Source organism: Bubalus kerabau, chromosome 4 (genome assembly GCF_029407905.1).
Source record: "Bubalus kerabau isolate K-KA32 ecotype Philippines breed swamp buffalo chromosome 4, PCC_UOA_SB_1v2, whole genome shotgun sequence".
Classification (NCBI taxonomy): Eukaryota; Metazoa; Chordata; class Mammalia; order Artiodactyla; family Bovidae; genus Bubalus; species Bubalus kerabau.
Genome location: NC_073627.1, coordinates 76,038,501 through 76,064,247, shown reverse-complemented (window position 1 = coordinate 76,064,247; position 25,747 = coordinate 76,038,501). Strand labels below are relative to the sequence as shown.

Genomic DNA, 25,747 nt, shown 5'->3' with positions numbered 1-25,747 from the left:
TCTTGCCTGGAGAATCCCAGGGACGGGGGAGCCTGGTGGGCTGCCGTCTATGGGGTCGCACAGAGTCAGACATGACTGAAGCGACTTAGCAGCAGCAGCAGATAGTAATGATGCTGGGAAAGACTGAAAGCAAAAGAAGAAGAGGGCAGCAGAGGATGAGATGGTTAGATAGCATCACGACTTAATGGTCATGAGTTGGAGCAATTTCCAGGAGACGGTGAAGGACAGGGAAGTCTGGCATGCTGCAGTCCTTGGGGGTCACAAAAAGTTGGACATGACTTAGTGACTGGACAACAACAAAACATTAATGAAACAAATGAAAAAATATCAGGTACCAGTTGAAATGGGGAGCAGGGAAGTAAAGTCAAGTAAGATATAGGAGAGGGTGACTTCAGCTTTGGTGGCTGGGAGGGGTGACGTGGTAACTGAGCCCCGAATGACAAGAAGAAGGCTTTCAAGAAAATCAAGAAGGAGCATCCCTAGCAGAGAGAATAGATAAAAGGTGGAGCCAGAGTGAGAATAATGGTGGGGCTCTGGAGCAGAGTGGGTGAGGGGAGAATGAGATCTGGGAGACAGTGACACAGAGGGTTGTAAGGCAAGGCAAGAAGTTTGTTATATTGGGCTGGCCAAAAAATTTGTCCAGGTTTTTCCGTAAACTGTCAAGGAAAATCCCGAGTGAACTTTTTGGCCAACCCAATCGGTGTCACGTGCAGCCATCCAGGTTTAAAGCAGAGGAATGGTATAATCTAGGCAGGTTTTAAGAGGCCTTTGATGGCTCTTGCGGGGGCAAGAGCGAGAGCAGGAGGCCAACAGGCAGGCTTTCCGAGCAGTCAACCCCTTCAGAAGAGGCCGGCAGCCAGCAACCTAAGTGACTTTTTTTATCTTCTTATGTATGGTTTTTCATTTTTTCCCTTTTTTTTAATAGATCAAATTGTAAAAATACAGAAAGAAATCTCTCAGTGAAAAGGCTCCCTCTCATCACTTTCCCTGGCCACCCCATTCGGCTGCAGCCCACTGAACAGTCAGTATCATCCCTTTCCTGTTCACCAGCATAGATGTTAACAGCATAGAGATATAAAGGCAATTCATCTTCTGTATCCTGACTTTGTACACAGCAGGTAGTCTGTCAAGACCTTGCCTTTCTCATTTAACAATGTGTCTTCAGGGAACATTTCCTTTTTATTCTGTTTATTTATTATTTTTGGCTGTGCTGGGTCTTTACTGCTGCACACAGTCTTTCTCTGGCTGCAGTGCACAGGGGCCCCTCTTCATCGTGGCTTCTCTTGTGGAGCACAGGTTCTAGGCACGCGGCTTCAGTAGCTGCCGCATGAGGGCTCAGTAGCTGGGAACATTTTCTACCAGAACATTGTTTGGTGGCTGTTGACCTTTGTATGATAGCATGAAGACTTCATGTTAACCCATCATAGCCTATGTTGTAATTTAATGATCTGGCTCAAAGGTTATTTTCTCAAGGAACTCTTTTTGAATATGTGTGCACACCTCTGTCTAGAGCAGCAAAACAATTTGGTGACCCTGGGGATTCCATCAGCGTTTACACAAAACTATAACTATGACCCAGGGAGCTGCCTGCTGTTGAATGAAGACCAGCCGGATAATCTTCAGGTCATTATTTACAACTGAGGAAGGAAGGAAGGAGCCCAAGAGAATTTTAGTTTTTTATACAACCCTTTTGAAACTACATCTTATTTTTAATTCAATGTGGGCATGACAGGATATTTTTCTTTTTTTAGCCAACCTCCATGCGAGCTATCCGTGCCAGGTATGACCCTTACCTGCAGACAAGACACCGGATCGAACAGGTAAGGTTTTAAAAAGCACTTTTTTTTACATTAGATCTTTATACTTAGGAGGTGCTGTTGCTTGATTTGAGTTGAACCAGAAATAAGAACTGAAAGAATATTTCTCTCCTTCATAAGTTTTTAATATCCCATCTGAAGGAGAGGACAGTTTTGCAGTTCCTAGCAGGGTCAAAACCACCACTTGCTTTAAAGACCGTATTATTTTCTGTAAGGACTTGATAGTCTCTCAAGTTCTTTGAGTTTGTAGAAAGTCATGCATGTTATGACAGTTACCATGTGTGGCCGTGTGGAAGGTCTTAGGCAGTAGGTGGGTGGATTGCATTTTAGCTTCCATAAGCCAAGTGAGATGTATAGTGGCTGCTTTGCTGGGGTGAGAATAGAGAATTGCCTACAGGGGAATGAGGGGCTCATGGGAGCCATGGAATTGTTCTTTATAATAGCGGTTGTGGTGGGTACACAACTCTAAACTCATTTAATTGTACACTTAAAGTTCATGGATTTCATTGTATGGGCTTGGCCAGAAAAGTTGCAACATCTTATGGGAAAACCCAAACGAACTTTTTGGCCAACCCAATGTATAAATTATATCTGAATATAACTGATTAAAAAACAAGTACTATGTCAGTGGCCTTGCTGTGTTCAAGAAGTCTGAACATTCATTTCATTTTAAACTTGTCTACTTTAAAACAACGCAAGCACTGTCCGTAGTTTTTATAGTAACATCTAGTCAGGCAACTAGACAGACTGAAAGGGAAAGTAACACGTAACAGAAAGTCACTTCTGTGTTCAGTTCTTTTTTAGCCATGGTATTTAATTTATTTAAAATGTGTCAGCAGAGCTTGAAAGGTGTAACCCATACCAAAAAGGAGTATGGGTTCTGGAAGCAGTAGAAAATACCAGAGAGCAGTGATTCTTTTCCCAGCTGTAAGTGTACTAGAATCACCTGAATGACTTTCTCAAAACACGCGTCACGTTTCGCCACTGGAGTTAGGTGGTGCTGTCTGATTTAGGGTCCAGGCAAGATATTTTGAAAAAGCTACCAGGAAGATTTAACTGTGTACCCCTGGGGAACGACCACAGATGGAGGATTCTTTTAGTGTTGATAGCTATATACACATATATTTGTATGTGTTGCACATGCATGCACATACGCTTATGTTTGTGTAAGAATTGACATATGTATTGGGTTGGCCAAAAAGTTCATTTGAGTTTTTCCATAAGATGTTATGGAAAAGCCAGAGTGAAGTTTTTGGCCAACCTACTATAAGGATGTATGTATTTATAAGTTGCTATTTTCCATTTTTGGAAATAAGTATTCAAAAAGATAACTTTTTGCTCATATTAAGTGAGGATATCCTCTTTACTTAGTACATTAGAGTTCATAATTTGTAGTCCACTTGACTGAGTTTTTCTCAAGCCTAACACCTGGCAAGAAATCGAAATACCTGTTTTTAAAAATTAGAATCTTGACTTGTTGTTGGAAACTGGAAAGATCTATATCATTGTGTCCCCACGTAGAGGAGATATTATATTTCAGACTGATTTTTCCCCCCACCCCTGAAACCAGGCTGAAAAGGTGCCACCTGTATCCAGAATCTTCACGATTCAAAACTTTTAAGTTTTCATTTGAAACTGCTTTCTTAGTGCTGCTTTCTCATCTGGTGTTCCCTTTCTTTCCTTTGCATCAAGTCCTGGTTATATTGCCTATGGTCTTCTTCGTCCTCAGTGCTGACCCCAAGGTCTTGCATAAAATACATACTGAGGGGCTCCCCTGGCGGTCCAGTGGTTAGGACTCTGCCTCCATTGCCAGCGGACAGGTTCAGGCCCCAGTCAGGGGGCTAAGATTCTATGTGCCTCCTGGGCAAAAAAGCAAACATAAAACAGAAGCAGTCCGGTAACAAATTCAGTGAAGTCTTCTTAAAAAATACATAATCAAGAAAGATTTGTTCATTCTATTACAATGTATACAATTATATCTTGTGTGATTATATTTGCTGCTAATTTATATCCTCTGTATTTTTGAATGTTCGCTTAACTCTGTAAGTTGACATCAAACTTTTGATTATTTTAAATTCTTACTCTTCCTTCTTATTTGAACCGTAATTATTTTTCTTTCAGACTCTGGAGCCTATTTTCTTGAGTCCGTAGAATTTGCTCAACATGTTTGCTTCTCGTTTTTAAACTGTAGTGATGAAAACACTGCCAAGTAAAATTAGAAAATTTCAGTAAGCCACTTAAGAGTAGCTGACTATACCTTGCTAATACTGACAAATTTATGTCTTTCAGTTAAAACAACTTGGTCACAGTGTGGATAAAGTGGAATTTATCGTGATGGGTGGAACATTTATGGCCCTTCCAGAAGAATACAGAGATTACTTTATTCGAAATTTACATGATGCCTTATCAGGACATACCTCCAACAATATTTATGAGGCCGTCAAGTAAGAAATCCTTACTTTATCACATTCACCTGAGTGGTTGTTGATTCATCCTCCTAGCAGCAGTCTGTGAGAATTCCTTCTGCTCTATGTCTAGCCTCCTAGTTCTTTGGGGGACAAGGGGAGAGGTTTTCATTCTTTTTACTCGCATGGTTTTCATGGGTTGTATGGTTAAATACATTTTTTCCAATTTTACTGAGATGTAGTTGACATACAATACTGTCTACAGGTGTACAGCATAATGACTTCACTTATATTGTGAAATGGTGACCACGGTAAGTTTAGTTAACAGGAATCATCTCAGCAGTCCTGGTGCTTGTTGTTACTGCTATATTGTGGGGAGATGGATTATGTTTTTTAAAAGTGACCGTGGTCCATTGGCATTAGTATTCTCACAAAGTCACTGTGCAAAAGAATAAAAAGAAAGGGGGAAAAAAAAGAAAAACAACAAAACATACAAAATCGAGGCACAGATCTTTTCAGCCTTAGGCTGGTCTAAGCTGCAGGAGTGGCCTGGATTGCAGTTGGTGAGCTCACCCAGAAAGAGCTCGGGCAGTACTTTTAATCTGAGACAGTGAGCTGCTATAAAATTCACAGAACAAATGACTATTATTTAATAGTTACTGTTTTATGACTTACTATCTGATGAGTGTTGAGTCATTTCTGTTTGTGAATGGGATCGTTTATTCGTTTCAAATTCTAGTTGATAAAACAGAAGACAGCTATGCTTTCTTTTGATACCTCCTGTCTCCATTTTTAATGAGAAGAAAACTAAAGTTTCTTAAGTTTAGTGATTTTAGAAGGGAAAGTCTTAAAATAGTTTTTATTTTCAGAAATTTCAGGGACACCTGGCTAAGCTACCGGGCTAAGTACTCTGCCTTTAATTACTGAACGTTAATTGAAGGCCCACTAGGGACCGTGCTCTGCCTGGGGTACCGGGAACAACACGGTGAACAAGACAGATGCTGTCCTTGCCCTGGCGGTGCTCACATTCTGCTGGTTCAACAGATAACAGACAGTAGGTGCCGTGGTGGAGACAGGCTGCTGTGTTGGAGAAAACGTAGGCTGATTCTGCACGTGACCTGGTGATGTTTAAGCTGAGATCGGAAGTATGCGGAGGAGCCAGTCAGGCCAGGCGCAGAAAACAAATAAGACAGAGGCGCTGAAACAAGGAAGAAACCTGAGGTGTTCCTCAGAGAGGACGCAGATGTGCCTAGATTCTAGCGAACCAAGGAGCAGATGTCATGAGGGGAGCTTGAAGGTTGTGCTGGATGTTGAGGACTTAAAAACATTGGAATCAGCAGTAGGAAGTAGGTGAATGGTTTGAAGCCAGAGAGTGACGTGTTCGGGTTTGTAGGTCTGAAGGCATCCCGGTTCTTGCGTGGCAAGTGGATTTGAGGGGTGCCAGAGCAGAAGTGGTAAACCGGGTGGGAGGCTGTTGTGCCCACCCCTGCTCACATGAGGGTGGTGGCCGCAGTGACAGAAAAGGGCAGATGGGTTAGAGCTATATTTTATTCCTGATGGACTTTGAATCAGGTTGGAAATAAGAAAGAGGGAGTCGAGGATGACACCCAGTTTGGGGTTGTAGAAAGCGACTGAAGGTAGCGCTGCCTACCCAGATGGAAGAGGGGAAACAACAGGTTTGTGGGAGAAAAGTCAAGACTTTTCCTTTGGCTTCATTAAGTTTGAAATGCCTCAAGTGGGGACATGTGTAGGCGGTACAAGAGATGTCTGGGCTGGCAATAAATGGTCCAGAAAAAAATGTTCTGTAACATTTCATGGAAAAACCTGAATGAACTTTTGGCCAGCCCTATAAAACTGAGGAGTATCAGATTGTTACAGGTGTTTATCATCACGCAAATGGATGAGCTTACCTTATGGGAGAGTCTCATGCATCTCCAAGGTACACTACATGAAAAAGCAAGTTTTAGAGCAGCTCTTACTGTGTGATCCCGTCTTGTGTGTGGCCATGCCTGTGTGAGTATAAATACGTGGAAGAGGTGATGGAGTCATGGTCATCATTGGCATCCTCCCATGGATGGAGAAGCCTGGTGGGCTGCAGTCCATGGGGTCTCGAAGAGTAGGACTGAGCGACTTCACTTTCACTTTTCATTTCCATGCACTGGAGAAGGCAATGGCAACCCACTCCAGTGTTCTTGCCTGGAGAATCCCAGGGACGGGGGAGCCTGGTGGGCTGCCGTCTATGGGGTCGCACAGAGTCAGACACGACTGAAGTGACTTAGCAGCAGCAGCAGAACCGTGGCAGAAGGGACGTGGGAAATGGGAGTGAAGGGGGACAGTCACATTTACATTGTCTGCGGTGTCTGGGTGCTGCAATAAGTATTTACTTAATTCTCACAAGAAATTTTTGAGTTACATATTTAAATCATCCCTGTTTTACAAGTGAGGAAACTGAGGCCCAGAGAGATGAAGCCACTTGGCCCAGGTCCATAGGAAGTGAAGTGGGGCCTGTGAAACCAAGGCAGCTTTGTTTTCAGAGCCTAAACTTGGCTATAATTATAATGCAGGACATTGTGCCAGGTGTAAAACGAATGAGAGTGCTTGTCTGTGTGTGTATGAGCACACGTTTGTATACATCACCAGAGCTTCAAAATACTGGAAGAAATATGTGGTTGTTTTTTTTTTCCTTGCACTCCCTCTCCCACTGCCTTCAGGCTTTTTCTTTTTTTTTTTTTTTTCTGGCTTCTTTTTTATTACAGTGGGGGTGGGTTGGGTGCAGGAAGACAGCTAATTACAAGGTTGTTCAAACATTGCCCCTCTAAGTTTTTTGCAGGGTCATAAGTAGGACTTGAATGAACCCAGAGATGCTTTCATTATCCTGTAATTAAAATGGTTCTTGGCATGTGGCAGCCACAAGTAAACTGGTGAATGGATTTTGAATGATCATCTGTTGCTCGGATATTGACAACTAATGACCCACGTAGGGGTGCCTCTTGGAATGGGGGGCAGGGTGCTGTGCTCACCCTACTTCAATCCCCTTAATGTCTGCTCTCCTTTGGGTTGGTAAAAATGAAAAGAGTAGAGAGGCTTTTTCATAAGTTTAAATAAATCTCCAGGGTAGTTTTGAAGTATGAGGGAAGTGGGCAGGACACAGCCTTTAAAAGAATGAGGTGGGCATGGGTGTGCACGTGCACTCTGTCGTGTCCAACTCTCTGCAAACCCATGGACTATAGCGCACCCAACTCCTCTGCCCATGAAATTTCCCAGGCAAGAAGACTGGAGTGGGTTGCCATTTCCTTTTCTAGGTGATCTTCCTGACCCAAGGATCAAACCCAGGTCTCCTGCATCTTCTACATTGGCAGGCAAATTCTTTACCATTGAGCCACCTGGCAAGTCCATGACATGGCCATGGGACATGACAGACTGGTTGGAACCAAGATGGTGGAACAGTTAGCCTCTAGTAGACATTGAGCCTTATCATACACTCATTGTAATATATTAGCATGCTAAATAGCACACCCTCCAGTGCCATAATGGTTCTAAGGCTAACCAAAGAGGTCAAAAAGTGGATGGTGATTCCTGGAAATCTCTGCCTCATCCCCAAAATAATTGGAATAATTCTCCCACTTGTCATAGTTATTGTTCAGTCAGTCATGTCCAATTCTGCTACTCCATGGACTGCAGCACACCAGAATTCCCTGTCCTTCAGTATCTCCCAGAGTTTGCTAAAACTCATATCCATTGAGTAGGTGATGCCATCCAACCATCTCATCCTCTGTCGTCCCCTTCTCCTCCTGCCCTCAATCTTTCGCAGCATCAGGGTCTTTTCCAATGAGTTGGCCCTTTGCATCAGGTGACCAAACTATTGGAGTTTTCAGCTTCAGCATCAGTCCTTCCTATGAATATTCAGGGCTGACTTCTTTTAGAATTGAGTGGTTTGATCTCTTTGCAGTCCAAGGGACTCTCAAGAGTCTTCTCCAGCACCGAAATTCAAAAGCATTAATTCTTTGGCACTCAGCCTTCTTTATGGTCCAACTCTCTCATCCACACCTGACTACTGGAAAAACCATAGCTTTGACTAGATGGACCTTTATCAGCAAAGCGATGTCTCTGCCTTTTAATGCACTGTCTAGGTTTGTCATGGCTTTTCTTCCAAGGAGCAAGCATCTTTTAATTTCATGGCTGCAGTCACCATCTGCAATGATTTTGGAGCCCAAAATATAAAGTCTGTCACTTGTTTCCCCATCTGTTTGCATGAAGCGATGGGACCAGATTCACTTCTTACCTATCACTTCATTTCAGAATTCTTTTGTGACGAAGCTAGAGCCTCAGATTCAGTAACAGTTTGAGATGCCCGGGTGGCGTGCTCAGCGTCTGGGAGAGTGGGTGTGAGCAGCCTACTTTGTGTGATGGCCACCAGAGGAGGCGATGGGTTAAATCTGTGTCCATGAATCGACTTTGAGCAACAGCAGGCCAGCCTGATCTCTATCCTGCAGGGCCTTGAGTAGCAGGATGAAATAGGACCTTATTTTTACTGCTCATTCGGAACCTTGATCATTCATGAATATGAGTCATACTGAGTAAAACGCTGAAGTCTTTCAAACTTTTGAGGGAGTCATGATGTAATCCAACGCCTTTTTCCTAATAATACTGACAAACAGATGACAGCTTAGAATAAAACGCAATTAGAGGAAAAACAGCCTTAATTAGTTCAAAGCCCCATGACGTTAGGATGACAACGGTACCTCAGAGGATCGCTGCCTAAAAATCCACTGAACTCTCAGAATTCCCTCTTAGGATCAGATCATCTGTTCAGACCATCACACTTTTCTCTCCCCGTGCTTATGTGTTATATATTCTTTTCTCAGTGCAGCTGATCTCTTGTTGCAGACCTTGTGCATTAAGTGAGTTTGAATCATAAATATCTTAGACTTGTTCCACCCCTCAACCCCCTTCCATGAAAATTTGCTGCAGAGATTTTTAGTCTGTTTTTTGGGTTCCTTAGGTCATGTGAGCTAGCTAGGCCAGTTGAAGATGTATATAATGTATTTTTAGGATACAGTTAATTTGACATTTTATCAACTGAAACTTTAAAATTTTGCAATGCAGAGATAGAGGAAAACAATAGAATGGAATATACTAGAGATCTCTTCAGGAAAATTAGAGATACCAAGGGAACATTTCATGCAAAGATGGGCACAATAAAGGACAGAAACAGTATAGACCTACCAGAAGCAGAAGATACTAAGAAGAGGTGCAAGAATACATAGAAAAACTATACAAAAAAGTTCTTAATGACCCAGATAACCACAATGGTATGTACACTCACCTAGAACCAGAGATCCTGGAATGTATCATGATGAACAAAGCTAGTGGAGGTGATGGAATTCCAGCTGAGCTATATTTAAAATCCTAAAAGATGTGCTGTGAAAGTGCTGCATTCAATTTGCTAGCAAATTTGGAAAAGTCAGCAGTGGCCACAGGACTGGAAAAGGTCAGTTTTCATTCCAATCCCAAAGAAAGGCAATGCTAGAGAATGTTCAAACTGCCACACAATTGCACTCATCTCACACGCTAGCAAAATAATGCTCAAAATTCTCCAAGCCAGGCTTCAACAGTACGTGAACCAAGAACTTCCAGATGTACAAGCTGAGGAACCAGAGATCAAGTTGCCAACATCCACTGGATCAGAGAAAAAGCAAGAGCGTTCCAGAAAAACATCTGCTGCTGCTTTATTGACTATGCCAAAACGTTTGACTGTGTGGATCACAACAAACTGTGGAAAATTCTTAAAGAGATGGGACTACCAGACCACGTGACCTGCCTCCTGAGAAATCTGTATGCAGGTTAAGAAGCTACAGTTAGACCAGATATTGAACAACGGACTGGTACCAAATTGGGAAAGGAGTACATCAAGGCTATATATTGTCATCTTGGTTTTTTAACTTATATGCAGAGTACACTATGCACGATACTGGGCTGGATGAAGCTCAAGCTGGAATCAAGATTGCTGGGAGAAATATGAATAACCTCAGATATATAGCTGACACCACCTTAATGGCAGAAGGCGAAGAGGAACCAAAGATCCTCTTGATGAAAGTGAAAGAGGAGAGTGAAAAAAGCTGGCTTAAAATTCAACATTCAAGAAATGAAGATCATGGCATCTGGTCCTATCACTTCATGGTAAATAGATGGGGAAACAATGGAAACAGGGACAAACTTTTTTTGGGGGGGCTCCAAAATCACTGCAGATGCTGGACTGCAGTCATGAAATTAAAAGACACTTGCTCCTTGGAAGAAAAGCAATGACCAACCTAGACAGCATATTAAAAAGCAGAGACATTACTTTGCCAACAAAGGTCCTTCTAGTCAAAGCTGTGGTTTTTCCAGTAGTTGTATATGGATGTGAGAGTTGGGCCATGAAGAAGAATGGGCACCAGAGAACTGATGCTGTTGAACTGAGGTGTTGGAGAAGACTCTTCAGAGTCTCTCGGACTGCAGGGAAATCAAATCAGTCAATCCTAAAGGAAATCAGTCCTGAATATTCATTGGAACGACTGATGCTGAAGCTGAAACTCTAATACTTTGGCCACCTGATGTGAAGAACTGACTCCTTAGAAATAGACCCTGATGCTGGGAAAGGTTGAAGACAAGAAGAGGACGGCAGAGGGTGAGATGGTTGGATGGCATTACCGACTCGATGGACATGAATTTGAACAAGCTTCCGGAGTTGGTGATGGACAGGGAAGCTTGGCATGCTGCAGACCATGGGGTGGCAAAGAGTCGGACACGACTGAATGACTGAACTGATATTCTTTGTGTGAAGTTTTAGCTCTATTTTTACAGAAATGGTCTGATGCCTAGTGGTGTGTATAAATTGTCCTTTTTGGGGGTGAAATGAACTTTTGCTCTGTAACTTCAGATCACGATATGTGTGTAGAAAAAGTCTTTTGAAGAAGAAAGCCTCTTTCTCTAAAGGATAGACCAGAGCTGGCGTTGTTTTGTTTCTGTTCTTTAATTTACCTCAAGGGGGCAATAAACACTTTATTTTCAGATAAAAATTTATATGTGATTTGAGTTTTCATTGCAGCAAATATGAATGGCTCTCGGGAAGTAGTAAAAGTACAGTCTGGGAGCCATAAAACCAGCCATAAATGCTACACTGAGTCCTGCCAACCCACTTGGCATGTTTTGCTTTTTTTTCTCCTGGCCTTTATGCTTTTATGAAATAATCTAGAAAAAGCCAATTTGCAGTCTTGTGTTTGTGGAGGTAAATTTTTACTGCCAGCTCCCTATAATAAAGCTGGTATTTGTCTTTTAGGTAAGCTTTGTGTAATTTGAAGAAATAGTTGTCTGGTTGGTACTACAGAATGCAGAAAACTTTTCAAACGTTGACATCCTTGTAAAATGTAAAGCAGCCCGGAGATACTGTGTTTTGGACATAACATTTCCTGCAAAATTTTTGGATGGACATTTATCTTACTGTTCTCTAAATTCTCTTGTATAGATGGTATTTAAGAAAAATATTTGGGTTCTCTAGTGTGGCTCACCTCTCTCAGATGTAAGGTAGTGAATTCATGTTTATTTTCCTATTATTTTCCTAGTCTGCATGCATGCATGCTCAGTCGTGTCTGACCCTTTGCAACCCCACGGACTGTAACCCACCAGGCTCCTCTGTCCATGGAATTCTCCAGGCAAGAATACTGGAGTGGGTTGCCTTTTCCTACTCCAGGGGATCTTCCCTGCTCAGGTACTGAATCCGTGTCTCCTGTACTGGCAGGTGGATTCTTTACCACTGTGCCGCCAGGGAATCCTTATTTTCCTAGTAGTTGATACTAATATGACTACACAGATATAGTACTGAGTTACATACTGGGACTTCCCTGATGGTCTTGTGGCTAAGACTCCACACTCCCAATGCAGGTGGCTCAGATTCGATCCCTAGTCAGGGAACTGGATCCCACGTGCTGCAACTAAGACCCAGCGCAGCCAAATTTTTAAAAATAAATAAATTTTCTTAAAGTTATTGTTCATATTGTGACAAATGAGTCAATCTCATTTAAAGTTAATAGCCGTTGTTGGAACTCACATCGAGTTCTACTGTTAGCTCGACTGTGTCCCTGCTTCACTATCCTGCGTCGCATCTAATTCACGTTTTGCTTTTTTCTGAAAAGATGAAGAGTTAGAGGAAGGGAAAACCCTAGCAAGGTGAACTTGGTTAACATTTATGGTGGGGCAGTAGCAAGCAGTACGCTAGCTCCCTGCAGCTGGGATCACTGGAAAGCTGAGGAAACAGAGAGTCGAGGACGAAGCAGGTTTGGTTTCTGTGAAGACTCATTAAATCAAGCAAAGTGCTAATCACTGCTATCACTTAGACTAAGACCGCAGCAGTCTCTGGAGATCATCAATTACTGGTGACTCTCGTCCTTCAAAAATCGTCACCCTGGAGATGAAAAGGACCGGCAGTGGGGTCTGAGTCACCCATTCGCCAGAATGCACATGTCGCCAAATAACTCAAAGCAACCTTTTAACAGTTGTATTCCTTTTTAATCAGTCTTGCCCAGAAGCAGTTTTACATTCAATCTTTGTTGCTCCTTGGCTGTTCTCACAAGATGCCATTTAAAAGGGGAGTTACCTATCAAGAAGTGGGTGAGTCATACCTTCTTCCTGTGGAATTTTTAATTCATTTCCGTTCCTTCCTTTTTTTTTTTCCATGTCAATCAATGAGTTTAAAGCCCCCAGCTATGTCCTCCTGAGTCCTGGAAAAACTAGAGTGCTGGGTAACGCTGGGTACCAGGCCCAGAAAATAATTTCATAGATTTGCAGAGTAACAGAGAAATAGCGACCCCATGGACTGCAGCCTACCAGGCTCCTCCACCCATGGGATTTTCCAGGCAAGAGTACTGAAGTGGGGTGCCATTGCCTTCTCCTTAGCAGCAGTAGCAGCAGCAGAGAAAGCAGAGCAACCTGAGAAGCCCTGAAAGTGATCATCTCCTGCCTTTCTGGGCTTTGGCTCCAGTATCACACCTCCCACCCACCCCTCACTTTGTATATTGATCACTTTTACTACCTCTCTCAGTAAATCAGATTTTCACAGACGGTAACCAGGATCCTTGACACTGGCAGCACAACCTAGGGTACGATCTTAGTCATCATAAAGAGATATTAGTTTTTCTCCCAACATTTTTTTTTTGAAACAAAAGTGGAAAGATTTTCCAGTGAGCATCACGTACTTAGCACCTATGTTCTATGATATGTGCTTCATCACATACTTAGCTAACTAGCCATTTCTGTGCATTCATCAATCCCTCTTTTTTATTTATTTATTTTAACACATTTTAAAGCAGGGTGCAGGCTTTGGTACACTTTCCCCAAATACATCATCATGCACATCATTAGCTAGTTCACTGTAGTCTTTTCTTTTCAAGTACATTTACATACAATGAAATGCACTGATGCTAAGGATACTGCTTGATGGGTTCTAACAAATGCATGCACCTGTGTAACAAAACCCTGCTAAGACAGAGAGCATCATTGCCACCCAGAAGGGTTCCTCCTGCCTCCTCCCTGTAAACCCCACCTGGACTCCCAGAGGCGGCCATTGTTCTCATGTTTTCCCCTTTCATACATTAGTTTTGCCTATTAAACTTCAGGTATTGGCTGGCCAAAAAGTTAGTTCGGGGTTAGTAAGTCAGTAAGATGATATAGAAAACCCGAACGGACATTTTGGCCAACCAAATAAATGGAACCAAATAACACATATTCTTTTGTGTGAGACATCTTTACAGGGAGAGTTATATTTTGAGCTTCATCCATGTTGAGTTTTATAATAGCCGTTATCTTTTTAGTTCTGGGTAGAATTCCTTTGTAGGCGTAGACCATAGTTTGTGTATCCATCCTGTTGATGGATAGCTGGGCTATTTCCAGTTTGTAGCTCTCATGATAAAACTTCAGTGAGCATACTTATGCAGTCTTTTTGTGAATGTATGTATTTATTTCTCGTGGGTGTAATAACCATCATGCGTTTAGCTTCAGAACTGCCAGACATTTTCCCAAAGTGGTTGCATCATTTGTACTCCCACCGGTAACATGTGAGTGTTCATTTGTTCCAGATCCTCACTAGAGTAGGGTGGTGCCAGTCTTTGGAAGTTTAGCCATTCTAGTGGGCGTGTAGTGGCATCTCACTGTGCTTTTAATTTGCGTTTTCCTGATGACTAATGATGCTGAGCACTTTATTATGTACTGATGCTTTCTGTGTATATTTCCTTTGTGAAGTGTGTGTTAAAATCTTTTGCCTATTGCCTATTGTTTTATTTTTTATACGCCCTGGGTTCTAGTCCTTTGTTCAATCTCTGTTTTGCAAACACGAAAACCCAGTCTGTGATTTGATGTTCATTACGTTAAAATCTTTGAGCAGAGTGTTTTGTTTTGGTGAAGTTTAATCGAGTAATTTTTTTCTTTCATAATTACTGCTTATTTTGTATTATCTCTTAAAAAACCTTTGCCTTCTCACAAGGCAAGAAGATATTTTCCTGTGTTTTTTTCTAGTTATAGATTTGACTTTTATGTTTCATATGTAGGCTTATGATCCATCTTGATTTAATGTTTTATGTGTAGTGCATGGTAGGCGTTGAGATTTCTTTTTTTCTATATACATACCTAATTGTTTCAACATTACTTCTTTTAAAACTTCCTTTTCCCATATAGATTGTATTGGCAGTTTTGTGAAAAATCCGTTGGGATATGAGTTTTGGACTGGACCCTTTTCTGTTCCGTTGATCTGTTTTCAGTTTACGCCAGTACCACAGTCTTGATTACTGTAGTTTTAGGGTATGTCCTGAAGTAGTGTAAGTCTTCTAACTCAGTCCTCCTGTTTTAAGATTGCTTTGGATGTTTTAGGTCCTTTGCCCTTCGTGTGGAGAAGGCAATGGCAACCCACTCCAGTACTCTTGCCTGGAAAGTCCCATGGATGGAGGGGCCTGGTGGGCTGCAGTCCATGGGGTCGCTAAGAGTCAGGCACGACTGAGCGACTTCCCTTTCACTCTTCACTTTCATGCATTGGAGAAGGAAATGGTAACCCACTCCAGTGTTCTTGCCTGGAGAGTCCCAGGGACGGGGGAGCCTAGTGGGCTGCCGTCTATGGGGTCGCACAGAGTCAGACACGACTGAAGTGACTTAGCAGCAGCAGCCCTTCTGTATAAAGTTTATGTTTGTCAATTTCTAGTAAAAAGTGTGATAGGATTGGTATTGTGTTTAAAGTATAGAAAAATTTTGAGAAAATTGACAATTTAACCTTCCAATTTATGAACATAGTCTGTCTTCTAGTTTTTAATTTCTCTTAGCAGTCTTTGGTTTGGAGATTTTGTAAGCTTTTGGTTAAATTTATTTCAAAATTTGGGGTTGGCCAGAAGTTCATGTGGGTTAAACAGGACAGAGTTTTTATAGTCAACCCAATATTTTGTTTGTTGATGTTATATTAAGTGAAATTTTTTTCAATTGTATTTTCAAATTGTTTGCAGTTAGTATTAAGGTACATAGTTTATTTTTGTGTATTAACCTTATAGCATATGAACTTACTAAATTCACTACTCAGTTCTGTAAGTTGTTTTTGTAGATATGCTAGAATTTTCTTTAAAAATAATCATGTAATCTGCAAATACAGTGAATTTTAATTTTTTTCCTTTTGGTTGTGGATGCTTTTCTTCCCTATTGCAATAGCTTGGACATTTTGTCCAGTGCTAAATGAAAGTGATAAGAATGAGTCTGTCTGTCTTACTCCCAATAATATAGGGAAAACATTTAATACTGCAGTATTAAGTGCAGTGTTACTTGAGAGGTTTTTTTTTTTTTAAGATATCTTTATCAGATTGAAAAATTTTGCAGAGTTTTATCGTTAACTCATTTGTCTAATGATTTCTCTGTGACTAAATGATAACATGCTTTTCCTCTTTCATTCTGATAATGTATATTACTTTGATTTTTTTAATGTTAAACTAATCTTGCATTCCTAAGATAGACCCTATTTGGTTGTAATGTATTTTTCTATCTACATATCACTGGATTCACCTTTCTAATACTTTGGAAAGGATTTTATTCATGGTGGATGGTGCTCTGTGATTTCATGTTTTCTTTTCTTTGTTACATTCTGGCTTCAGTGTTATGCCAGCCCTATAAAACAAGTTATGAAGCATTTCCTCCTTATTTTCTGAAAGACTTCATGTAAGATGAATATTATTTCTTCTGTGTGTTTGCTGAAATTCGTGAGTAAACCTGTCCAAGACTAGATTTTTCTTTACTGGAGGGTTTTAGATGATTAGATACTGGGCTTCCCTGGTAGCTCAGTTGGTAAAGAATCTGCCTGCAGTGCAGGAGATCTGGGTTTGATCCCTGGATCAGGAAGATCCCCTGGAGAGAGAAATGGGAAACCACTCCAGCATGCTTGCCTGGAAAATCCAATAGACAGAGGAACCTGGTGGGCTGCAGTCCACAGGGGTCCGAAAGAGTTGGGCACAACTGAGTAACTAACACTTTAGATGATTAATTCCATTTCTTTAATAGACAAAGGGGTATTCAGATATTATGTTTCATCTCTGTCCATTTTCATAAGTTGTATTTTTCAAGGAATTTGACTGTTTTATCCAGGTTGTCAAGCTTTTTGGTATAAAGTTGTTCATAACATTCCCTTCAGTTCAGTTCAGTCGCTCAGTCGTGTCCGACTCTTTGTGACCCCATGAATCGCAGACGCCAGGCCTCGCTGGCCATCACCAACTCCTGGAGTTCACTCAAACTCACATCCATCGAGTCGGTGATGCCATCCAGCCATCTCATCCTCTGTCGTCCCCTTCTCCTGCCCCCAATCCCTAACATTCCCATACTATGTTTTTAATGTCTGTAGGATGTTATTGATCACCCCTCCTTCAATCCTGATATAGATAATCTGTGTTCTTTCTTTTTTCTCTATCAGTCTAGTTATAGTTTATCAATTTTGTTGTTCTTTGCAAAGAATTAACTTTTGATTTTGTTTATGCCCTCTACTTTATATATTTCTGCTTTTATTCTTATATCGTCTTCTACTTTCTTTGGGTTTACTTTGCTCTTCTTTTTCTTTGCTTAAATAAGGTATAGAAACCTAGCTATCCTATAGACCTTTTTTCTTTTCTAATGTAAGTATTTAAAGCTTTAAGTTTTTCCCATAAGCACTGCTTTGGCTGAATCCCACAAATTTTAATATGTTCTGTTTTAATTATTATTTAATTTACAATGTTTCCTGAAATTGTATTTTTACCTGTGGATTGTATACAAATGGATTGTTTAATTTCTGAGTTTCCAAAAACATGGTGTTTTTCTTGATTTCTGATTTAATTCCCTTTTGATCAGAGAGGGTTTATTCTGTACCATTTCAGTTTCTTAAAAGTTTTTTTTATTGAGACTTATTTGTGGCTCAGCATATATGATCTCTCTTGGTGAACATACTATGTGTGTTTGAAAGGAGGTATATTCTGCTGTTTTTGGATGTAATGTTCTATAAACATCAATTAAGTCAAGGTGGTAGATAGTGTTGTTCAATGGTCTTTGGGGATTTTTTTTTTTTTCTATGTAGTTCTATCAATTGCTGAGAGAAAAAGAGTAAAATCTCCAGCTATGATTGAAGAATGATCTATTTACCTCTTTAGTTGTATTAGTTTCTACTTCATTTATTTTGAAGATCTACTAGGTGCATGCACATTTGTGATTGGTATGTTTTCCTGGTGTATGAACTTTGATAAAACTTTGATTATGAGCTTACTTTTTTATCATTATGAGAAGTCCTTTCTGGTCTTGAGGTTTCTTTTTTTTTTTGGCGTTGTTTCCCATTACAGCTGTTACTTACGTCCTTTTCTACCCATTTACTTTCTACCCGTGTGTGTCCCTGTATTAAAAATGTGTTTCTTATAGATAACAGTCTGCAGTAGTTGGGTCTTGTTTCTTTAATCCATTTTGACATTGTCTGCCTTTAATTGGAGTATTTAATCTGTTCACATTTGCTACAATTGAATTTGCAACTACTAATTTAGTTACTCCCTCACTTTGGTTTTTAGTAGCCAAGAGTTGTGGTCTTACGGAATACCATTATTGTCTAATTTCATATAATGCGTTTTTTTCTGTGTCTTAATACGGAATGTCTTCTTAAGAGAAAGGATCTCATATCAAGCACAGTGCCTTGAGAAGAGAAGGTATTGCGTTGGCCAAAAAGTTCATTCAGAAACCTAAACAAACTGTTTGGCCAACCCAGTACTTAGAAAGCATTGTTAAGTGAGTGCAGTGGGAAGAACTGTGCAGTAACAATAAGTTCCAGGCTTATTTTCTGTTGTTATCCTACGTTATTAATGAGAAGGTGAGACTAGATTATCTCTAAAGTTACTGATTTCTGTGACATTCTGTGCTTTAAGGATTTCTATTGGAATGGCAATTTTGATCTAAAAGATGTATTGAGAGGTTATCTTTCATCTAACAGTCACTTCCTGACAATGGCAGCTTTTTTATAATGTTTTGTATATGGGTGTGTATTAGTCGCTCAGTCATATCCAACTCTTTGCAACCCCATGGACTATAGCCCGCCAGACTCCTCTGTCCATGGGATTCTCCAGGCAAGAATCCTGGAGTGGGTTGCCATTCCCTCCTCCAGGTGATCCTCCCAACCCAGGAATTGAACCCGGGTCTCCTGCATAGCAAGCATATTCTTTACCACTAGGCTACCAGGGAAGCATAATGTTATATATATAATGTGCTATTAATAGAAAATAAAAAAGCAATCATCATGGTTACCACACATTCTTTCAATATTGTATTCACATTCAAATTTAAGGGCTATGTGTATAACATTCTAGTCCTTGAATTTGAATGTGAATACAATATTGAAAGAATGTGTGATAACCCTGATTGTTTTTTAATTTTCTGTCAATAGTATTATTGCTGTTGGTTCTTCAGCATTCTGACCAGGTGTACAAAATAATAGCGCTTTTGTTGGGTGTTGGAAGAATCAAAACCCAAAATGTTATGGGTTGTTTTTCATATGTCCTAAACCTTGTTAACCAGCATGATAAGGGAGCAGAGGTCCCTGATTATTCTCTAAGCTATGTTATCAGGTTAGTTTCTCATAGGTTGTACTCATGTAAAAATCGAAATTCTGCTTCTCTCCGGTACCTCAGTTTGTGTTGAGCAGAACCTTTTGTTATGTATTAGACTCTCCCAACATAACTGCCAATATCCAGGAACCAAACTTGACCACCATCTCAAAAGGAAAAAGTTATTTTATAAATCCCCAAACATCCAACTCAGTCATTCTTCAGTCTAGACCATCATTAGCTCAGCATTAGACAGGACGTAAAATTCTGTTGAGATATTTTCCAGATATGATTATATTCACTCCCCAAAAAGGAATGTGTTTGGTGGTACTTCCGAGGAACTGGGGGACTTCCCCAGTAAAGAATCCGCCTGAAATTCAGACTATCCCTGGGTTGAGAAGGTCTCCTGGAGAAGGAAATGGCTACCCACTCCAGTATTCCTGCCTGGAGAATCCCATGGACAGAGGAGCCTGGCGGGCTACAGTCCATGGGGTCGCAAAGAGTCAGATACGACTGAGGACTAAGCACATTCACTGAGGAACTACACCAGTAACCCCAGATATTACTTGGCAAGTCAAACAAACCTCTGGCTGTCCAAAGAAGTTTATAAATTCTACTTACTCATTTTGGGACTGCAGATGCAGAAGAGAGTTTGTACCTTGTGACTAATGAAAGTTCATATGTCATCTACATACCATACATATCTACTTTGTGGTTTGGTTTGAGCAGGTTGGGTTTGGGGTAGAGGGATGTCCATGTAGGAAAGGGTCCTAAACCTCTCAGGAATTTGGACCTCAACCTCTAGTGAGATTTTACACAGGAAATCAAAAGTAAGGCCCATCCAACTTCATTAATGACAGAGGTTTCAGAGAGAATGGCAGGAAATTAATAGCAATCAGAAATGTTTTTTTGATGCCACGGCCTTCTTGGAGTGAAGCAGAAACAGTTTAAAGAGGCTTTCACATCGTCTTCCTTCAGCGCCCTGCTGGTTGGGGCCTTATTGTGAGAGGACAGTGAGTAGTAATAATAGATGTCACTTTTATAGGTCACTTTCTTCCAGAAATAGAAGCATGCTTTCCAAGAAATCGTTTCTATCCAATTATAACATCTGCCACTTCTAGCTCTTTGATCTTAAGTGGTTCTTAGTTTTAGCTGTGTGTCTTAGCCCTACAGCTAGACTGCTGAGCATCCCTGGGACAAAGGACTACTGTGTCTTTACTTTCTGTAGATTACCTGGTCTAGGGTTAAGCAATTTTTAGGGTTAACTGTTTGGGAACAGTAACCTGTTCCCAAAGGGGAACGGTAGCGAATTAGCTGGAGGCTGCTATAGGAGTCAAGAGAGACCTCCTTCACCTATGTGTCTTTAGCTTTGCCTCATTCATTTACTCATTCTTCATATTTGTATTTTTCTTTTTTATACTGAAGGAGAGTTTTCAGTGCTGAAGGCCTTACCTCTAAACATTTATGAGCCTACTGCCTTCCAGGAGCTTCCTGTCCAAATGGACAAACAGGCATATCCACAAATGAGACAAAGTCCATACAGAGTATGGGCAAGATATTTCGGAATGGGAGCACAGAGTTACCAAGAGGCACTGGGAAGATGTCATGACAGGAGAAATGTATTTGAGCTTTGTTTTGAAGGCTGGTAGCATCTGGTTTTTATTTGCTTTGATGTTCCCGGGTTACTGTCCCATTCGCCTCCCACCACCACCTCCCATTTAAAAAAAAAATGCCATCAGCATAAGATGTTGGCTTAAGTTAGCTTCACAGAGAGCATTAGCATCTTTTCTAGTTGATGTTGCACCTACACCATGCAAAGAAGTATGCATGCATGCTAAATTGCTTCAGTCATGTCAGACTCTTTGTGACCCTGTGGACTAGCCCGCCAGGCTCCTCTGTCCATGGGATTCTCTAGGAAAGAATACTGGAGTGGGTTGCCATGCCCACCTCCAGGGGCTCTTTCAATCCAGGGATCAAACCTGTGTCTCATACATCTCTTGCATTGGCAGGTGGGTTCTTTACGGCTAGCACCACCTGGGAAGCCAGATCAGCATAGCCCCATGATGGTGGAATTTAGGCTTATTTAGATGACCCTATAATGTCACAGAAAGAGAAGTGGAGTTGGAATCAGAAAGCCAGAATTCAGGTTCTGATTTTGTCTCTTAGAAGCTCATGGTCATGGTTGGAAAATTCGGTTATTTCCTAATTGCCCAAGAACTTAAGTCCACCGCCTCTCCCTGCTCCCCAAAGGTATGGCAGTTGAACTTGGTAGTAAAGAAGAGCTGTACTGTTGGATGGCTGTTTAAACGATATGGGGGGTTATATCGGCTGTAAAATACCAGCTCAGGTATTTTGCTTAGATTAGTTGACTGCCTTTATGCACATATTTGTGTATTAACACGTATGTGGACTCAGCTCAGTGCTCCGTAAGGACCTAGAGGGGTGAGATGGGGAGGGTGGGGTGACTCATGTTGTTGTGCAGCAGAAACTGACACAAAATATTGGCTTTTAAAAACAAGGTATTTCTTATCCCTTCATTTCTGCTGCTGCCAAAGGTATTGACGTTTTCCCCCTAGAGGAAAGACTTGGTGGTAAATTATTGTTTGAGGATAAGGTTTGCCTCTGTGTCCTAGGCTGTATTCTAATTACTTCTGAAGAGACCTTATCATCCTCGCAGCAGCCTTCCCTATCAGTCTTGCTTGGGCCTTTGATGATCCATGCGGCAGAGAGGTTCTGTGGATTTAGTTCTCGTTCCTGTAGACACATTCCATCTGTGCGGTTGCCTGTCCTCTCGTTGTTCCGGGAATGCAAGGTACTATTGTGCTGCCGCTTGCTAACTTAATGGCATCCTTCTCGGAAATATTGTGGGTTTTGTAAAAAAAAAATCAGTTAATAGAGGGGTACAATTTTGGAATGTCTGAGTGTAAGACGTCCTCGCTTACTTTGTGAAATATATTCATTTAGAGTTTTCTGCTTCATGGGTTTTTTCAGTCAGCCTTCATGCAGTATGCTTTCTCCATAATACATTAGTGTTTCAGTTTCTTAAAATAATGGTTTTCTCCAAACACGATAATTGATGTTTGAGCGTGAGTTACGTGTATCCTGGGGCAGTGTATACTTTTGTTCCTTCATGCCTTAGGACTCACTTATTAGAAAGGCCTGTGACTTTCTGGTCCGATTGTCTCAGATAAGCCAGTTGATTTAGTATCCTGTCAGAAGCAAGATTTGATAAGATCTGTGTCCTTTTTTGTCTTACGATTCATTGTTTAATAACTGTGGACTAGTCCTTTACCTTTAGTTCTTGCTGCCTTTGGTAATCCTATATAAAACCTTAGGAATACAGTCATAGTGTGAATGACTTGAGTCAGTTCTTCAGTTCAGTGATTCTTAACCACCTTAATAATTATTATTAAATTAGACAAGTCCGTTTTATTGAGTGATGAATGAATGAGTTTAAAAGAGAACAGCAGTTACAGAACTGTAGAAATTTTATGAGTTTTCTTTTTCACGACAAAAGCTATGAACTTCTTTGAAAAGAAGGAAATGAAGTGCCAAACAAAGGCTTTCCCTCACTCTCCCTGAAGAATTAAGAAAGTTGTAGAAGGGCATTTGGAAGAATGATTTCATTCTAGAAGTTGAAGTGTGAAGTGAAAGTCACTCACTTTCACTCATGTCCGACTCTATGCGACTCCATGGACTATACAGTCCGTGGAATGTCTCCAGGCCAGAATACTGGAGTGGGTAGCCTTTCCCTTCTCCAGGGGATCTTCCCAACCCAGGAATTGAACCCAGGTCTCGTGCGCAGATTCTTTACCAGCTGAGCCATAAGGGAAGCCCAGAAGTGGAAGAGGAGACAGATCTGATATCCCATGCTGAATTGTCCAAGCAGTGTGATAGAGTGAAACAGACCAAGGATTTTTGACCTTGTCAAAATCCTACCTTCAAGTCCTGACTTAGATTTTATGAGCTCTGTACTCTTGGATAAAGTGCCAAGCGAGGTGTTAGTCGCTCAACCGTCTCTAGCCCTGTGAGACCCAATGGACTGTAGCCCGCGAGGCTCCTCTGTCCATGGGATTCTCCAGGCAAGAATACTGGAGTGGGTAGCCATGCCCTCCTCCAGGGGATCTTCCCAACCCAGATCTCCCACATTGCGGGCAGATTCTTTACCATCTGAACCACCAGGGAAGCCCTGGACAAAGCATTGGGTTGGCTAAAAAGTCCACTCGGGCTTTTCCATAACCTGGCATGGAAAAACACAGACAAATTTTTAGGCCAACCCAATATTTGATCACATTAGGAGCTTCAGGTTCTTAATCTGCAAAACGGGGATAATAAAAGGCACGTCATGGAGCTGATGAGAGCATTCACTGCATGTGGCATGTTCAGCGCAGTGCTTGGCCACAGTGGCCTCTGTAGGTAAGAGTGTCCTATTCCTGCACGTCAGAATTCCCCTTAGTGAGTCATTTTCATTTTCCTGGGTTTCTGGCCAGCATTAAGACTATTAACTCAAAACAGCTTGAATCTCAAGTGGTGCTCACCACTCTGATACCTGGTTTTAGTGAAAGAGAAAAATGCTCCTAATTTTGTAAGTCATTGCTGAGATTCATAGGCTTGACAAGAAGACGTGTGTGTGTGTGGGGTGGGGGGAGACATTTCACCTGAATTCTTCCTGTGATCATTATGATCATTATGCCTACCCTTCCCTCCCCCTTCTTTTGTTTTCCTTCATTTAACATGACTCTAAAACATGGAGTAGGAAATAAATGATGCAGATGGTTTTCACTTATATGAAAAATCATTGCTAGGAACTGAAAATGAGGGTTTTCACAGTTGACATCCCTGCTTTTCAAGGAGATTATGGCTGCTGCACGCTGCAGGAACACGATGGTGATGGTGATGATGATAACCGTGCACTGTGTACCAGCTCAGGCACGTCTGTCCCATGAGGCGTAGCTGCTATTACCCTCATTTTGCCAATGATGAAACCGAAGCACGAGGAGGTTAATCACGTTCCTGGTTGCATAGTTAAGAAGCAGCAGAACCAGGATTTGAACTCAGTCTGACCCGAGAGCTGGTGCTCTCAACCACTGGGTTAGATCCTGGAGGACAAGGGGAAGACATCCTTGAAATGAGAGCCAACGTCCTAAAGCTTTGGCAGGCTATTTACTTTTCTCTTTGCTCTATAGGTATTCTGAGAGAAGCCTCACAAAGTGCATCGGAATTACTATTGAGACCAGACCAGATTACTGCATGAAGCGGCATCTCAGTGACATGTTGACCTACGGCTGCACAAGGCTGGAGATTGGGGTGCAGAGTGTCTATGAGGATGTGGCCAGAGATACCAACCGGTAAGATGGCACAGGCGATATTGCATGAGCCTTCCTCTTCCCCCACCAAGCAGATGGATGTTCCTACCCATCTGAGAGGGAGGGGTCTAGGTGTTCCTCCTATTCACTTTTCTGTCCATGCTCTGAACCCCATCTCCTCCTTCCTTGACTTGCAGTCTTTCTGTGCTGACTCTTTTCCAGTAGCCTATAAACATCATCTTTATCTCTCTTCCTATTCATAAATAGCCTTTCCTGTACAGAAAGCAAAGGCAGGGCTCAAAGTCAATAGTTTAAAGCAGGAGAGAAGGCCAAGGAGACGAGGAACAGAGAAAAGGGTTTGAACAAGAAGGAAGCCAGGGGGACTTCCGTAGTGGTCCAGTGGTTGAGAATTCGCCTGTCAGTGTGGGGGACACAGGTTTGATTGCTGGGTGATGGTCATCGTTAACTAAGACCCCACATGCTGCTGGGTAACCAAGCCTGTGTGCCACAATTACTGAGCCCATGCACCTCAACTGCATGGATTGGAGGTGCATCTCAACCCATGTACCCACACGTGGGTTGAGGCACCCACGTGTGCCTCAACTGGAGAGCCAGCGCACCAAAAACTATAGAGCCCACGTGCCCTGGAGCCCACGCACCGCAGCGAAGATTCCGTGTGCCACAACTGAGTCCCAACACAGTCGATCAGTTCATAAAGAAATAAGCCCAGGTGAGATCTAACAGATTAGTTTTTATGAAGCAAATGCCAACTGGCAGGGTACTGAAAGAAAGGCTGGTGAGATGATGGGTATAAACTTTGAGAAATTTGAGAGTCTAAGGAAGGAAGGAGTAACAGCTGATAGAGCCAATATGAAGTTCTTTTCTGTCCAGAAATAAAAACAGGTTTCAGGAGTATGTGTGTGTTGAGTTGGACCTTAAAGACTGCTTCACTTTAATAGGAGTTAGACATGATGGAGGGTTGTGATTGGAGAAGGAAATAAAGGGAAATCAGGAAGACACATGGGTCAGCATCTTGGAAACAACCAAGAAGAGCTCCAGGCTAAGGAAGGCGATTGCTTCCCTTAAGGGAATTTGTTGTTGTTATTTAGTCGATACGT

General features: G+C 41.6%; 1 protein-coding gene across 13 annotated transcripts in view; it reads left to right on the top strand.

Moving 5' to 3' along the window:
- ELP3 (elongator acetyltransferase complex subunit 3) overlaps positions 1–25,747 on the top strand; it is a 219,600-nt gene that overhangs the window by 114,000 nt on the left and 79,853 nt on the right. For all 13 annotated transcript variants that reach the window (XM_055577791.1, XM_055577790.1, XM_055577784.1 and 10 more), the window contains 3 exons: positions 1,752–1,820; positions 4,107–4,261; positions 24,510–24,671. In XM_055577791.1, the coding sequence (XP_055433766.1) occupies positions 1,752–1,820; positions 4,107–4,261; positions 24,510–24,671 (386 nt within the window). The remainder of the gene's footprint in view (positions 1–1,751; positions 1,821–4,106; positions 4,262–24,509; positions 24,672–25,747) is intronic.